Source organism: Macrobrachium rosenbergii, chromosome 41, assembly GCF_040412425.1.
Source record: "Macrobrachium rosenbergii isolate ZJJX-2024 chromosome 41, ASM4041242v1, whole genome shotgun sequence".
Lineage (NCBI taxonomy): Eukaryota > Metazoa > Arthropoda > Malacostraca > Decapoda > Palaemonidae > Macrobrachium > Macrobrachium rosenbergii.
Window position 1 is genome coordinate 33,954,869 of NC_089781.1, and position 17,374 is coordinate 33,972,242.

The 17,374-nt window shown below is 39.6% G+C and overlaps 1 protein-coding gene across 1 annotated transcript in view; it reads left to right on the forward strand.

The window, feature by feature from the left end:
* The window catches only part of LOC136826787 (sortilin-related receptor-like), a 330,233-nt gene that overhangs the window by 21,757 nt on the left and 291,102 nt on the right, over positions 1-17,374 (forward strand). Inside the window, exons 4-9 of the mRNA XM_067084222.1 lie at positions 943-1,100; positions 1,423-1,507; positions 13,478-13,615; positions 16,239-16,390; positions 16,503-16,719; positions 16,820-17,005. Coding sequence (XP_066940323.1) covers positions 943-1,100; positions 1,423-1,507; positions 13,478-13,615; positions 16,239-16,390; positions 16,503-16,719; positions 16,820-17,005 — 936 coding nt within the window. The remainder of the gene's footprint in view (positions 1-942; positions 1,101-1,422; positions 1,508-13,477; positions 13,616-16,238; positions 16,391-16,502; positions 16,720-16,819; positions 17,006-17,374) is intronic.

Sequence of the window (17,374 nt, forward strand, 5' to 3'; positions counted from 1 at the left end):
AGCATATTGACACCTTATAAAGCATAAAGCAAAAATGTAAACACTGGGCCTTTACTATTTATGTGCTATTTATGCTAGGCCATCATAATTCTGAATTATCACAAAACAGCCTCATTAATTAGGAAATCTAAGGTAATTTCATACAGTGAGGTACTGTGCCATAACAGGAATGGGCAAGCATAAGCTTGTTAACTATGACAATTAAAGCTGCCTAGCCTGAAAATGCAAATTCAGTTTTTACTAAAGTAATGGAAATGAAAGGATATACTGAAAGTAACCATGAAAGAATGACTGCAGAAGAGATTAGGATCAAAAGGTTGACAACCCAAAACTTTAAAATGTTAGTCATGATTGTTAATCATTTATAGAACCTAACATTCTTTTAGAAAAGTCTCAGTGCTGCCTTTTGAAAGGCACTCCTATAAATCTGTATTGACTGTGTACCAAGTCGTACAAAAATAGAGTGAAGAGAGGTAGTAGAAGTGGCAGGACAGAGCATACATAGTAAAAGTTTTCTGAATATAGACTAATATGAGTCTGTTGAGACTGGAATTTCCATATCCATGGAAGTGAAGTTATGATTTGAGGCTGTAATAAAAAAATAAAAAAATAGCACATTGCAAGGTAGTGCAAAATTCAAGATAACAGAAGCATGTCTAGATTTTTTAATGCAGCATTAGGTGCCTTTATACATATAAATTTGTTGACCAAGTTGTCATGCAAGGGTAGTTGCTAGACTAATGGACTTAACTTTATAGAGAAAGTTGTGGGAGAGAGCAAATTCTGTATAGTATGTCATATTTATTTTATTTTTCATATTTATATGGAGAAAGTTGTGGGAGAAAGCAAATTCTGTATAGTATGTCATATTTCTTATTTTATTTTTCATATTTATCTCATAGCCCCATAAATTTGACCTCAAATGATTAATTGATCTTACAGTTGTGGGTTAGTGAGGACTTTGGAGAAACATGGCGAATGATTGGTATTTATGTGAAATCTTATTACTGGTCAGAGGTCACAAACCCCCCAACTTTGTATGTGGAAAGGCAAGAACCCTCTGATGTTGCAGCTGTGACAGCTTCTCAAGATCTGTTTCGGTAAGCTCATAGTTCCTTTGCACTACTGTGACCAATATTATCTTTTGCACTTTGATATATATTGATGAGCAAATTTTGGGGTGGGTAACTTTTTCATTTCATTGAAGTACTTTTGAAAAGGAAATTAAGTTTTAAATACATTTTGGAATATAATTACTAATTTTACATTTTTGTTGATGGTAGTATATCAAGTGTTGAATGGCTTTTTGGAGTGTAATTCCTAAGCTTACACTTATGTTGATGACAAGAAAGCAAGTTTTTTATTGCATGATTACAGTAATTGTTTTAGATTCCTTGTTATACTCTTATTCTCATATTTTAGAGATCAGTCATCTATCAAGACTGTTATAACTGATGTGGAGGACTTTGAAGTGAAAGATGAATTTCTCTTTGCCATTAAAAAAGTGGTAAGTAGATGTCCTTCAAACATGCTCTCCTGTTGTTTTTAGTTTTACTGTCATTATTTATGAAGTGCATGTATGGTAGTGAGTTGTAAGACCCATTATTTGGAGTCCTCTAGTTTTTACATGCTCTGTATTGCTTGACAATTTTTGTTCCTTTACTCATCTTGTTAAGTTTGATTTTATGAGAATTCCAAATTGCTATAATTATTATAGTTATAAATTACTGACCATTCTTGTTATGGGCAAAAATCCTCTGCAGTTGACAAACATCTCACTTAATGTGCATTACATTGTAGAAACAACATGTCTTATGTGGTTGATAAGAGACCAAGTGTTACTCTTTATTTCTCCAGTTTGGACGGTTGTGATTAACACTTATTTGTAAAGTTTTAAGTTCTTTAATTTGGACAGTTGTAATTAACACTTATTTTTGAAATTTAAGGTACTTGAATGCATTATAAATGAAAGGAAAATAAAAACATTAATTATGAACAGGGACTGTATTATTGTGAGGGAGACACTGCATGTCTTCTGTAGCTTTAGGCATTCAACATATAGTAAATAACCTTTGCTGAAATAAGCATAAAACATTAAAATACTTTAACATCGCAGGGTGATGAATAAAACGGTTCTGTATACTAAACAGTTACAATAAAAAGGCAAAATCAGAGTAAGAATAAAAAGTTAGTTTGATATTTGCTATGGGAATAAAAGAAAGGTAATATTGTATCAATACACCTTTTAGGAGAAGGTCTGCTCTGATTTTCAGCAGGTCAAAAAAATCTTGCATTTTGAGATTTTTTTGGTATTTTTTTTACGAAAATCCTTAAAATAGCATTTGTCAGTGTTTCTTTACCCCCAGTCCCATTGCACAATCACAAAAGCAATTTTGAGTTGACTGTGATACCCAGGTACTTGTTATTTTTATATATGTAACTTACCAAATAATTACATAACTCATGATTCTACTTTACGCGGCAGCTCAAAACTTAAAATTCGCAGCAGCACTCGTTTGTTTAAGGTATAGTTATACTGCCCCGCCCACTTTCGGGGAAAAATAGGTACAGCACAGCTAAAGAGCTCTGTTCGTTTCTGCCGGTCAGTGACTGAACTGTTGGTCATTGGCAGCTCTGATTTTGTTAATTTTCACTGGATGGTTGCTGTTATCCTTTATTTGGTGAAGTACTTGTTGTTTTTGGTAGCGCTTGGTTATATGTTAGTTTTATAAGTTAGTCATTATTTTATTTTTCTGCGTTAGTGAAATGATATGGGCGTTACAAAATGTATAAAAAGCACGTTTAATTTTATAAGACTTTATAGCAAAGCATTCTTGTTGTGACGTCATAGGAAGTGACGTCATAGGACAGAAATGGCGGGAGGGAGAAAAATGTAAACAAACGCGGGCGGGAGTGTTGAACAAATGGTGGCAAGGTAGAGAGAGCTCTCTGAAGGTTAGGTTGGTAAAGATGGGCTGTATGTCTGTTTTGTGGTTTTTGTCATAAGCTGGATTGCATAGTGAAAGAAAAACGTGAGCAGGTGGGTGGATTGCATAATTGAATAATTTTTGGGCGGGTTAGGCTATGAAAAATTTTCAGTGCTGTCCTATTAATTAGCTTAGCTGATTCAGACTTCTCTTTTTGTGACTTCCCGATTTGGACTTATTAATCATGTCAGATTCTAGCCTTTCTAGTGTAAGGTATTGTAGGAAGGGCTGTAAGAATAGGTTGCCTTCAGCCAAGTATGACAATCATGCTGTTTGTAGTTTGTGTAAGGAACAAGTTTGCTCTCCCGAACTTTGCTGTGACGAGTGTAAAGACTGGGATAAGGGGAAGTGGAAGACGCTTAATGCATACTTAGACTATTTATAGTGTGACAGACTTAGGAAAGCTACTGCTAGGGCTGAAGTGAAGGCGTTTGCTAGTCAGGCTTTGTCTCCAGGGGTTGATGTGGCTCATTTACCTATTCCTGCAACACCTGGAACCGGTTTTTCCGCCATCTCTAGTCCTCCGACTTTCCCTGCAACTCCGGTCCCTGGCTCTCATTCCTCTGATCCTAACACCATTGCCAGCTTAGAAACCTGTGTTGACAAGAAATTTAATTGATTAGTGAACACCGTTTCCCAGATTGGGAATTCTGTGCATGTTATGGACAAATTCAACAGTGTGAATGCAAAGTTAGTGGAGGGGCGGCTACTCGTCCCTCTGATGCTCCTACGCCAAGGTCCCTGCTAAACTCCCTTTGTTCACCGGGGAGGAAGCAAACTGGCAGTCTAAGGGAGGTCGGTGGAGTTTGCCTACAAGTAGTCGTCGCCTCATCCAAGCCTTTTGTCTGCCCGTCCCAGGACTCGGAGGATTGCCATTGGAAAGGCATCTGAATGGACCTACATGCTTTATCTTCTAGTGTCTCAGATTCTGGTGCTCATAAGCAGAGTCAGCGATTTGCCAGTGTTTCAAGACCACTGAAAAGGTCTGGCGCCCCGATGGATGAGGACGTTCCCCGTCTTGTAAGCAAGCGTTGGATAGGGCTCATAGTCCTTTGTCCTCCTGTAGTTTTTGGGAGTCTCCTCAAGCTTCTCGCTCCCTTTCGATGGACACCAAGTGCCACAAAGTGTGTAAAAAGGTGCCTGTTAGTCCAATGTATGGACATATAGTGTCTGAGAGTTTAGTGCCTGATTGTGAGAAATCAGTGTGTGAGCGACATTTGTTAGAGCGTCCGTCGTCCGCGCTTCCAACAAGTGGATGTCCAGTGTCCATGTGTTCCGAGAGTGATCGTGTTTTGTCGGAACTTTCTGCGCTTGGACATCAAGTGTTCGAGTGTCCATCTAATGGACTCCCAGCTCCCAAGCGTCCTCCCTTTGGGCGCATAGTGTCCGAATTGCAGACTTCAGATCTGTCTGCCAGATCAATAAGCGGATGTCCAGGGACCGAGCGTCCAGTGTTAGCAGACGTCAAAGTTGATGTTTGTTCGCCTTCCAGCCTTCGTCTGGCGCCACAGGTGGGACTTGCTGTTTCCGGTGTGTCTTGTGCCGACCCTCTTGTGGTTCAGGATCCTTTCCTGGTCCCTATTCAACAATGCGTAGATAACATCTTGAACCTGCAGCAGAACCCATCTACAACGACTTGAGCTCCATTGATGTCCCCAATTTCCTCTGAGGAGGAACCTGTAGAGGACGACATTCCTATATCAAACTACGTGGCTATGTTGCGGTTCTTCCTGGTGTGCTACCTGGACTTCTCTTCTCCAGCTGCCCCATCTTCTGCAGGTTCTGCATTTATGATGTGACAGCTGATAGGAGCAGCTAAGTTGCCTTGTATGGTTCTGTCCTCCTCCTCCAGGAAAGCGTTTGCTCATATCAACGTATGGTTGTCAGAGAAGAGAGACGTAGGCAAAGCGGTGTTCTGTTTGCCTCCTTCTCGTCTGATATGACAGAAGTATCTGTCCTATTCTACTGGGGAAGTTCCAAGTTCCATCCTTGGGAGAGTCTGCCTCCTCTCAAGGGGACTTCTCCAGTATCATTGACGCTACTCATCGGTTAGCTTTGTCGTCCGTCAGGATTTTGTTTACCTCATCGGAGCTGGACCACTTGCTGAAAGATAGTTGTAAGGTTTTTGAGATTCTGAGTTTCTTCGATTGGACTGTGGGTGCGCTAGCAAAGAAGATTGAGGCCTGTGCATCACTTCAAGAGAATTTTGCCTCGGACTGGTTGGGAGTTCTGGCCTGCGCAGATCATGCAGTGAGGGATGGCGCCCATGAACTAGCAACCATTTTCATGACTGGTGTACTGAAGAAATGAGACTTGTGGTGCTCGTTCACCTCTAAGGAGGTCACTCCTTCTTAGCGTCCCCCACTTCTGTTCGCTCCCTTGGACAGCAACAGTTTATTCCCTGAAGAGACTTTAGAACGGGTGGCAGGAGAGTTGCAGAAGAAATCCACCCAAGATTTACTCACTCAGTCCTCTAAGAGGACTAGGATCTCGACCTGTCCTTCGTCTACTGCAGTTCCTTTGACCAGGACTACTCCGTTCCCTCAGCAACCCTTTCTTTTGAGGGAGTAGAGATCGCATCCAGTCCCGTGTGAGAGCCAATTTGTGTCCAGTGTGACCCAACAAACAACCCTCTAACAAAACCACCTCTGCAAGGTAGCTACCTGTCCTCCGTGCCCTGCTGGGAGCAAGACTACTTCATTCAGGGAGAAACCTCCCTTAGTAACCTCTCCCATCAAATTGTCAGCCTACTCTGTAGGCTCAGAGAGGTTTTCAGCCCTGTCTGGAGAAGTTTCGGCTCTGCTCAAGAAACAGGCAGGGGAGGAAGTCAAAGATATGAACACAGAGAGATTTTACAATCACCTCTTCATAGTCCCCAAGTCATCGGGGGGATGGAGATGTGTCCTGGATGTCGGTGCTCTGAATTTGTTTGTCCAAACTACAAAGTTCAAGATGGAAACGAATCAGTTGGTCCTGTCAGCCATCCATCAAGGCGATTGGATGGTGATGATAGATATGGAGGATGCTTATTTCCATGTTCCAGTTCACCAGGATTCCAGGAAGTATCTGAGATTCATGTTCCAGGACAAGGTCTTCCAGTTTCAGACCCTGTGCTTCGACCTCTCCACAGCCCCTCAAGTATTCACCCGAGTTATTGCTCCTTTAGCAAAGTGGCTACACCTAATAGGAATCAACGTATCCCTGTACCAGGATGATTGGCTCCTTCGCTCCCCATCAGAAGCCCAGTGCACAGAGGACCTTCAGAAGACCCTTCAACTTGTGCAAGACCTAGGATTGCTGATAAACTTCAAGAAATTGCAATTAGTCCCCACACAGTTGATTCTTTATTTGGGGATAGTGATAGATTCTCTGAATTTTTGGGCTTTTCTGTCCCAACAAAGGATTTGCAATTGCATTTTGAAAGTTTGAAAATTCATTTCTCTTCTGTCCTGCTTGGCCAATGTTTGGATGACTCTTGTGGGAACTCTTTCGTCAGTCGAGAAGGTTGTACCACTTGGCAGGCTACACATCAGACTGCTTCAGTTGTATCTGAAAGCCAACTGGCGGCGAAAGTTTTTTCCGGATTCGTTCATCTTCAAAATCACCCCCGAAATCAAGGAGGACCGGTGGTGGCTGATGAGGACAGATTTGCAACAGGGATGTCACTGTCTCCTGTGAACCCCAACCTAATGTTGTACTCCGATGCATCGGATCTGGGTTGGGGGGCCCTTCTCAACGGCTTGGAAGTATCAGGTTTATGGTTCCCGACCGAAAGAGATTTGCACATAAAAGTGAAAGAATTGAGGGAGATACACCTGGCTCTTCAATTTTTTGCAACAGAGACCTTTAGAAAAACAGTTGTGGTACATTCAGACAGCACAATCGCACTGGTTTCCATAAAGAAACAAGGAGGAACCCACTCCTTTTCTCTGTGCGAAGCAGCCAAAGACTTTCTTCTATGGGCACAGAACAACAGGACCACTTTTCTGACCTGCTTCGTCCGGGCCAAAATGAACGTTCTCACGGACGAACTGAGTCGCAGCAAACAGGTTCTACCGACGAAGTGGACGCTTAATCCACAGGTGTGCACCAACCTGTGGAAACGGTGGAGAAAGCTGTCGGTAGACCTGTTTGCAATGTCAAGAAACCATCGTCTCCCTCTGTACTGTTCCCCAACTCCAGATCCGCAGGCGTGGGCGACGGATGCCGTGTTGCAAGATTGGTCGGATCTCGACGTCTTCACCTATCCTCCCTTCAACATGGTAAGAAAAGTGTTGAGTAATTTCAACACCCACAGCAACGTATCAGTGTCCCTAGTGGCTCCCTTTTGGCCACACAAGGAGTGGTTCCCGGACCTTCTGAGCCTACTAGTAGACTATCCAAGGCTTCTGCCTCAGAAGAGAAATCTTCTTAGACAGCCCCATTTTCTTCGTTTTCACCAAGGCGTATCCACTGTCGCTCTGACAGGCTTCAGACTGTCGGAGCTTGTCAGCGAAAGGGTTTTCAAGGAAGGCTGCAGAAGGTATTGCAAGATGTAGGCGACGATCTTCCGTCTTTTGGAGCTGGTGTCGAGACAGAAATAGGCCTATATCCTCTTCTCAGATGACTTTAGCTCAGATTGCAGATTTTTTGCTGTTCCTCAGATCCTCGAAAGGTTTAGGCCACATCAACCATCAAGGGATACAAAGCTATGTTGAATTCTGTCTTCAAGCACAGAGAAATAGACCTTTCATCAAACCAGGACTTATGTGATTTAATAAAGTCCCTGAATGCTAGTAAGCAAGATAGAAGCCCAGATCTTGCATGGAATTTGGATATTGTCCTCAAATGGCTCTCAGGCCCACCCTTTGAACCTCTAGGATCCTCCTCTCTTAAAGATCTGACAAGAAAGGCGCTTTTTCTAATGGCTTTAGCAACGGCGAAGAGGGTTAGCGAGCTACATGCCTTTGATAAGAGAGTAGGCTTCTCACAAGGTGATGCTATGTGCTCCTTGACCTTAGGTGTTATGGCGAAGAACGAAGACCCCACTAGTCCCTGGCCACATTCCTTTCCAGTCAAGAGCCTGGCTAAGATTCTAGCTCAAGCAGATCAGGAAAGACTCCTCTGCCCAGTTCGTTCTCTTCACAAGTATTTACGTAGAACCAAAGAAGTTTGAGGCTCTTCTCCGAATCTGTGGTGTTCAGTTAAAAACCCCAGTCGGCCGTTATCCAAGAATGCCTTAACATTGTTTTTAAGAACTGTGTTTCTGAATCACACTCCAAGATCCAGGAGGATGTCTTTCCTTTATGCAAGGTCAAAGCACATGAAATTAGAGCAGTGGCGACTTCCTTGGCCTTCAAACGCAATCTATCGCTGTCTTCTCTTCTGCAATCCATGTATTGGAGGTGCTAATCAGTGTTTGCTATGTTCTACCTGCATGATGTGGAAACAACTTATGAAAGTTGTGGTACTCTAGGCCCGTTTTTTGCAGCTGGCATGGTGTTGGGTTATGAGGGATAGGAGGAATTTCTTGATTTTTCCGCTATCCACTCTCCTTGAATGAGGATTGGTGTTTTCTTGGGAAGCCTGATTGGTACTGTGTTGTGAGTGCCATCAGTTGGTTTGATTTTTAACAATTTGTGGTGAAGGTTTCAACTTTCTGGTCATATTTTGTACTGTGCCCAGGGCAAGGGCACACACACGTTTGGATGTGTCTTTTTTTGATTATTAGCTTTGGTAACTTGTGATTAACTCCTACGATGCAAAGCACCTACTGAAGTAGAGGCGACTCTTGGCTCTACCGCCACGCCACTACTGGTTGAGAGGAGCTCCGACCAGAGGCAGTACCCACCTGCCATAGCTCCCTCACCAGGTAAGGTTACAACAAGCATTTTACAATGCTAGCTAAATTTTCTATTTCAAATTCATCTTCATCCCTGAGTGTTTTTGAGTACAGTACTTTTGCCCATGTATCCCACCTCCTGTCAATGTGGGATTCAGGTATGTAATTATTTGGTAAGTTACCTATATAAAAATGACACTTTTATAATAAAATAGTTTTATATATATACTTACCAAATAATTACATGATAAGGGCCCTCCCTCCTCCCCTCTCATGGACATGGAGCATAAATGAACTGAGCTCTTTAGCTATGTTGTATTTATTCTTCCCCGAAAGTGAGCACTACAGCGAATATTAAATTTGTCTTCATGCTGTAGGTACAGTTGGCATAAATTTTCCTTGAACCCTTCCCTGCTGGAGAGATCTCAGAAGCCCACACCTCATCAGATTCCAGCAAAACCTCCATATGCTTTAGCTATTAACCCATCTCTTACAAGCTTGAGGCTTTTCAAGAGTATCTTGAGAGTTCATCCTCAGGACTAGAAAAGACTCTAACATTAACTTAAACAATCAGCGTGGGTGATAGTTGCTATTCGTAATGAAACGTTAAACCAAACATAAGCTTTTTTTTATTCAGAAAAAGATACTTAAAACAAAATATTAAGTTTGAATTATAATCAAACATTCAATTATTTCTTTATGGGTATCCCTTTTGCTTTTGGATCTCTCTCAAATGTTTAGGGTCGTCATCAGCAAGGTTTTCCCAGGTTGAGGGGTCAGTGCTCTCCTAGGTGAGGCACAGTTTTGCTTCCAATTTCTCTATTGTTGAAGTGTCCTTGTTATGTAACATTCCTTTTATTATAGCCCAAAGGTTGTCAATTGGATAGAAGTTTGGTGAGTTACCTGGCCAGTCCTCAATGTAAATGATTTCGTTATCAGCAAGCCACTCTTGTACAACTTTTGCAGTATGGCAGGGTGCCCTGAAGAATCTCTGCTCCAGTTGTGGCGAAACAGTCGGCCAAATTGTTCTTTAGTAACCTTAAATACCCCACCTTAGTAACTTTCTGACCTTTAGGTTAGGATGATGATAAGCTTCCTTTACCACCAAAAGCAAAAGTCCCCCATACCATGAGAGAAACTGGGTGTTTCACAGTACGAGCTGTGTATTTGGGTTCTGACCTATTGGCTCCTTTTGGCACCCATACACTTTTCCTCTTCATGTCGCTGACGAGAAACGTGTGCTCATCAGTCCAAAGTACAGCTCTCCACTGCTCCTTTGTCCAGTCTTTATATTTAGTGGCAAAATTCTTCCTTTTCTCTAACTGGGAAAGAGTTACAGCAGGTTTTGGTTTAGCCTTTACTCTCTTATAGGACAACTGCTTTTGTATGTTTCCCTGAATTGCCCTTATAGAGATGTCTCCCAGTAACTTATGGTGTTTTTAATTTTTTTCCTGTTATTGTAGCATCAAGGCCCAACTCCCTCTTTTTAAGAGCTGATGTTCACTCACTTATATTCCGGGCTTCCCTGGCACCTTTAGATGCAAGGGTAATTCTTTCTGGCCTCCAGCCTTGAATTTTGCCAAAAAATGATAGACTGTTTTCTCTTTCATGCCAGTTTGTGCTGTGATTTCTTTTATTGTTAAACTCACTTTGAAGCATTCTATTATCTAAGGTAATATGAGCCTTAATGCAAGGACAATAGTAGAAGGAAAAGCCGAGATTCTGTCGCAAAATCAAAACTAAATACACTAATCATGAAAGACAAATAGCTACTGATCGATATAATTCTCCCACCCTCTGCTTTTTGAGTGACTAACTAGTTTCCAGCTAGTTAATTTCTCCCAGCCAATTTTTTAGCCCAGGTCTTAGGGTAACAGTCAAAAGCACATGTAATGTTTGCAAATGTCCATATTTTGCAACTATCACCCGTGCTGACTGTACAGGATTAGCAGTAGGAGGTATTTTACTGTATGTCTCGAGGGATTTCGTGCACTTGTACCTCTGTAGATAATTAAGTTTTTTAGATTCCCTAGAAGCCAAAAATCTGTTGGTCTAGGCTATTAAGGGGTATAGGTTGATGCCCTCTTCTGCCTTACCACATGCCCAACTGGACATTGCTAATAATCCAAATCTCAAATAGGTCTTTAGATCTTACTGGGAGCTTGGATGTGGTCTTGAAATTATGCACAGAGCCTTTCGAACTATTAGATCTTTCAAGCATGTAACAATGAAAATTATCTTTTTGGTAGCAGAGAGAGTGAGTGAACCTAAATTTTGTTGCCAAATGTTGATTTCTGCAGTGAGGATGGTATTCTCTGTCTCCTGCCTTTCTTCAGAGCTGGGAAGGATTTTAAGGCAGAATCACTTCCTAGAGTTGTTAAAGTCCTGAACTTGACAACTTTAGTGGGAAATATAGTAGCAGCTCCCTTATGCTTGGTGAGAAGTAGAAAGGTTAAAGCTTCTCAGAGGTAAGATTAAACATTTATTTTTTGGAGTTGGGAGGCCAAACACTTCTACAGTATGTCTAAGGATGCATGTCGTTTTTATTTTTGTTAGTTGGTTCATGAGAAACTTAACCTTTATTTTATGCCTTAACTAAAGGTAAAAAATTTTTGAAGCATTTGTCATTAGAAGATGTAGTTAATGTCATGCCATGGAAATGTAATTCAATTTTTGCTTCTCAACATTTAAAAGATGTAGAGACTTCTTTTGAGAAGGGAAAATCTATTCTTAAACTAAATTCAAGAGTAGTTTCCTCACTGTCTCTAATTTTTATATCCTGAGTTTGACTTCTTGGGGAGCATGAAGGTACATTGTATGTATAGGAATGTACCTCTGTATCTATAGGTCTGCCTGTTGGTTTTAGACTGTCACTTGTTGGGCTTGGTGGACTCCTTTGGCACCCCTTCTGAAGAGGTGGCTTTCTCTTTAAGTTTTTCCAGATATGGTATTCATAAGAGCCTTACTCCCTGCTGTGGATCCATCTTCAGGCAGCAGTGCTTGCCAGGAGAAATTCTAATACAGTTAAGGATGTTTTAAATTTCTTATTAGAAACTTGAAGTTCACTTGGTGGAGTGGATGTTTTTCTAGCTGCACTAACCCTCCATCCTCTTCTCAGTGTGGGAATCAACTAACTTTAACAATAGATAAGGTTCAACCCAAATAATGGAAATTGTATGAAAAAAATTTATTATTGGATACTTACCTACTGTTAAAGTACAACCCCCCCATATCATAGTGAGGTGTCAAGAAGGATTCCGACTAGAACAAAAACATTCTACACACGCCTGGTGGAGAACGGGTGACCTACAAAATTTGTTCACCTACAAAATTTGTTCATCTTTTTATTTGAATGCTGAATACACCTACATCATGATGTAATCTAACTTGAAGAGTAGATAAGTATCCAAATGATAAATTTCATTATAAAAATTTCCATCTCATTAGGTGATATTATTCCACAATAAGCTGTAGGTCCCGTTGCTAAGCAACCAATTGGTTCTTAGCCACGTAAAATAAAGTCTAATCCTTCGGGCCAGCCCTAGGAGAGCTGTTAACCAGCTCAGTGGTCTGGTAAAACTAAGGTATACTTAACTTTTAACTTGTTTGCAGTTTAGAGAGAGAGAGAGAGAGAGAGAGAGAGCTGAAGATGGCCATTCATATGATTATTCACAGAAGTACTGTTTACTTGTAACTGACAAATGAACTGAGGATATTTACATGTAAATTTAATGATTTCCATGGCATTATTTTTTTTATATTATTTTTATGGACTTGAACGTGTCAATAAGTAACAAAACCTGGTGTGCTGAAGTCCGTTAAGTTGAGGTGCTAGTTATTAGGGTTGTAGGGAGACAAATATTACAAACAAACTCTTTCACCTAAACCTAATACAGTACTTATAATACAATTCCAACCTCCCGACCCCATGGATAACTTGCATTCAGTTGGTCAGACAACATGAAGAATAAGCCAGGGTAACTGCTGGAGACTCAGGGATTTGCGTGCAGATGTGTGGGGCTATTGGCTAACTATCATTGTTTTTTAATAAGGAAGGCCCCTCAGGGGGTTAGTGCCATCAGTGCACCTCATTTGGTGCACTATAGGCATTACCTAAGGATCTTTGCAGTGTCCCTTCAGGTCTTAGCTGCAACTCCTTTCATTCCTATTACTGTCACTCCTTCATAACCTCTTTTCTTACATTCCATCTTTTCCTAACAATTGCCTCATGGTGCAACTGCAAGGTTTTCCTCCTGTTACACCTTCTAAACCTTTTTACTGTCAATTTCAGTTTCAGTGCTGAATGAACTCATAGACCCCTGCATTGGCCTTTGGCCTAAATTCTATATTCTATTCTATTCTTTTCTATTCTTTACCAAGGAATGAAATGTGTGGGCATTTGGTGAACACAAAATTAGAGTAGTATAAGTTTATGTTAGTGGAAAGATAAATTTTGATTTTGAAAAATTATTTTTCTAGTATCAAATGAAATTCTCTCTGCCCAGGTTCTTTGAAGTTTTCAGAACACAGTCATTTTATCACCAAAACATTCTTACTAATTCTTATATACTATTATTGCTTAATGTCTGCATATTGTTTTTTGTGCATTAGAAATTTACTCAGCTTTCATTTGATCTAATTTGTTGATTTTTTTTATTTGTTATTGCAGCATCTTTTTGGATCTCACTCTTCTGAGCCCCAGCTCCAGTTATGGGTATCATATCGTCAGGGACCTTTCTTGAACTCTGAATTCCCAAGTACTCTCTCCCACCAACATTACTACATCGCTGATATCTCAGAAGGACAGGTAATTGTTTCAGGTATTCTAAAGTTTTGATAATCCTGATAAAAGCATATTTATTACATGAAAAGTTGTAATTTTTGTTGTACTCTAGAACTAGTTGCATGAAGTTTGAAGGGTTTCTTGCTATTTTGCAGTATGGAACATGGCTAATAATGGTCAGTTTTCATATTTACAAAAATTTAATTTGTATAGCAAGGGAACATTTTGTGAATATTACTGAAGTAGGCACTCAAGAATGCGATCATTTTATATTTGTTGCCTGTGGATAATGTGCTTTTATGTTGAATATTCAGGACTATCAGTCATGGTGTTCAAGTTATTAATGCCTTTACTGTAATTGGAATTCATTATTAGTCTTTGTCTTTTTAGGGTAGGGTTATTATTACTGAGTTGTTTAACAAGATCACTGAGCTCATTTACTTTTAGTTGTACAGGCTGGCCTCTTATGAAGAAAAATTTAGTAGTACACTGCATTTGCTAAATGGGTTAATTTTTTTTTTATACAAATCCCATGGTGCATAATATTTTTTATACAACCCCATGGTGCATAATTAAGCCTCAATGGTCACTTTGGTATCTTGGGAATAGAACCATTTTGAAGACAGCTCATGTTCATATTCATATACAGTCATACCCCAAACTTACATGAGGTTGGGTTCCAGAACCCTTGCGCAAGGTGAATTTTCGGTTAAGTTTGGCACGGTCTCTAAAAATGCTAATAAGTGCTTATTGCTAGAGTTTAAACACTAAATATGACCCTAATCATGCTCCCAAAGTATTAAGCTAATTTTAAATTAAATATAAGTTACTGTAATTTCATTTAAAAGTTAGCTTAATACATTACCTCGTTTCTAAGAACTTCTTTATTCTGCGTCTCTTTTTCTTTGTTTGAAATGCTTTTTCATGAACGAACAGTGTTTTTTATTCGGACTAATACAACTCTTAGTTGTTATATCTCTATGTTTAGAACGTATTTGCCACACCAGTGCATTTCAGTCTTACGAGAGAGAGAGAGAGAGAGAGAGAGAGAGAGAGAGAGAGAGAGAGAGAGAGAGAGAGAGAGAGAGAGAGAGAGAGAGAGAGAGAGAGAGAGAGAGAGAGAGAGAGAGAGAGAGAGAGAGAGAGAGAGAGAGAGAGAGAGAGAGAGAGAGAGAGAGAGAGAGAGAGAGAGAGAGAGAGAGAGAGAGAGAGAGAGAGAGAGAGATTTGTCCTTAAAATATCAATCAAGTTAAATTATTTATGAATTATTACGGAAACACAGAGGATAAGAAGAGAGAGAGAGAAATTTGTTCTTACATTAGATATCAAAAGATGGAAATTCATAATTTATGAAGGACAAGGGAAAAAGAGAGAGAGAGAGAGAGAGAGCATATAAATCCTTTGACACGATGTGGGCAACGATTGACATATTTGACAGCTTTGCCCTCGCCCCTCTCTCCAAGGTTTCACAACAGGTCGGGAAATGTTGTTTGTTTAAAATATCACATAATTTACTAAAGCAATGTATAAATTTTGTAATTACAGTTATATTATTATTATTATTATTATTATTATTATTTTATTATTATTACCGTAAACCCCCGTATTCGCGTCCTCATGATTTGCAGACTCACCTATTTGTGGCTTTCTCTATGGAACATACATACACATTATTTGCGGAAAATTTGCCCATTATGTATTTTTCACAGATAAATATTCACTAGTTACTGTATTTTCATATAATTTCCATGACTAAATGCATTTTTTATGATAAAACTATTAAAATACTCAGGTATAAGCATTTTTAGAAGTTTTTTTGTGTTTGAACTATCCAAATAGGTTCTAAATGTTTTTAGAGCGATTTTAAGAATTCGTAGATTTTAGCTAATCACGGGCATTAGGTATATCATTTATTTATTGTTTTGTTATTCACAAATGTGGCGTGTCTGTGAAAAAAATTGCGTATGACAATTAGTTAGGTTCCAATGAAAAGGTTGCGTGTGTGTGAAGTAGCGCAACTTGAGTCGTGCAAGATCGAGGTATTACTTTAGTCTTGTAATTACCTGTAATTTCCTTGTATTATTTTTTTTTGCAGATTTAGCTATATCTACTGTGATTGGGTCAAATATGTTCATCCCTTAAGTGATAGTTTAACATTGCTAAAACTTATTATCTTTAACAGTTGGCTAATTAATAAGTACAGTAATAATAAATTATTCAGTACAGAAATAACAAATTAGCCCATATTAAACCCACCATTGGTTTTGGCAGTCTTTTAAAGAAGCTCTGTTCAGAAAATACATGTCATCAGACATTTGAACAGGTGTTCTGGGCTAAGTTTCAGCCATGAGGAAATACATAAGTTTTGTACAGTACACAAATCCTGTGATAAGCTTTGGGAATTTTCTAAGTATTCAGTTAATCGAACAGTTGAATTTTGAAAGAATTGTAGTTTGTTAGATAAAATATAGTTTTTATTTAGAACAAAAACTTAGTGGGATAGCCTTGTAAGTGTTTTTCAGTCCAGTGGTTCAGTTGACACTACAGCTTGCTGTTAACCGAGCCCGCCGTTAACCGGGGACTGCCTGTAGTGTGTTTTTATGTATTGAAGATTGTATTCATCTCTGACATTCATGGTATTTTTCAGGTAATGGTGTGTGTTGCTCATGATCAGGTGATGTCCAACTTGTATGTGTCTTCTGTTCCAAGGTCTTCAAATCATCAGCTTCGTTTTTCTCTTTCTCTGGAACGAATCCTCTATTTTAATCCAACAAAGAACTGGGTGGATACTTGGCTGAGGTGATTCATTATTTAGTTACTTATTACAATGGTGGTGTAACTTGGTTTGGCTGATTTAATTTGACAAGAACATTGTATTTAGAATTATTAGGCAATTTACTGTATATTTCAGTGTTGTTGCTGACAAGACATTTGCTGATCTACATCCTGTGGAAGGTATTCGTGGCGTCTTCATTGCTTCTCAGCTGGTGGCCAACTATACAAAGAGTACCAGCACTCTTGGGCCAGAACACTTGACCTCGTACATTACTTTTGACCAAGGTGGCATTTGGAAACCCATTCAACCACCACGTGTGGATGTGGATGGTAATACTATTAACTGCTCTAGGGTATGTAATTGGTTTCAGACAAGTATTGTAATGAATCCATTTCATAATAATCTTGTTCATGAAATTTTAGGTACTATTATTATATTCTTGACAATTTCAGTTATCAGGCTGCTCCTTACATCTGAGTCAAGAGTTTAGTCAGTTATACCCAGCATCTCCAGCCAAGCCCATTCTTAGTAAGAAAAGTGCACCAGGTCTTATTTTAGCAACAGGAACAATTGGAACTTCTTTGAAGGGGCACCCTGCTCTGTACTTATCAACTGATGCTGGTATAAATTGGTACCAGGTAAGTTTCAAAACAAATTTTTGTAATTTTGTAAAATTATAATTGAAAGACTTCATGTTGTAATTTGTCTTGAAGTCAGATAAGTATGTACACATAGAGTTTCTAAGTAAAACCAGAAATCAGGTCTTGAAAATAAGGATGTACACATAGAGTTTCTAAGTAAAAACAGAATTCAGGTCTTGAAAATATATGGCGTAGTAGTATGATTTCCCAGGCCTGTAAAATCATGGAATTCTGTAAAAATGCCAAAAATGATGGCATTTGTGAATGCAGGCAGTCCCTGGTTAATGGCGGGCTCGGTTAACGGCGATCCGGTTTTACAGCACTGGTCTAGTGATGAAAATGGGAGCTGATAATTGGGTATTGGCA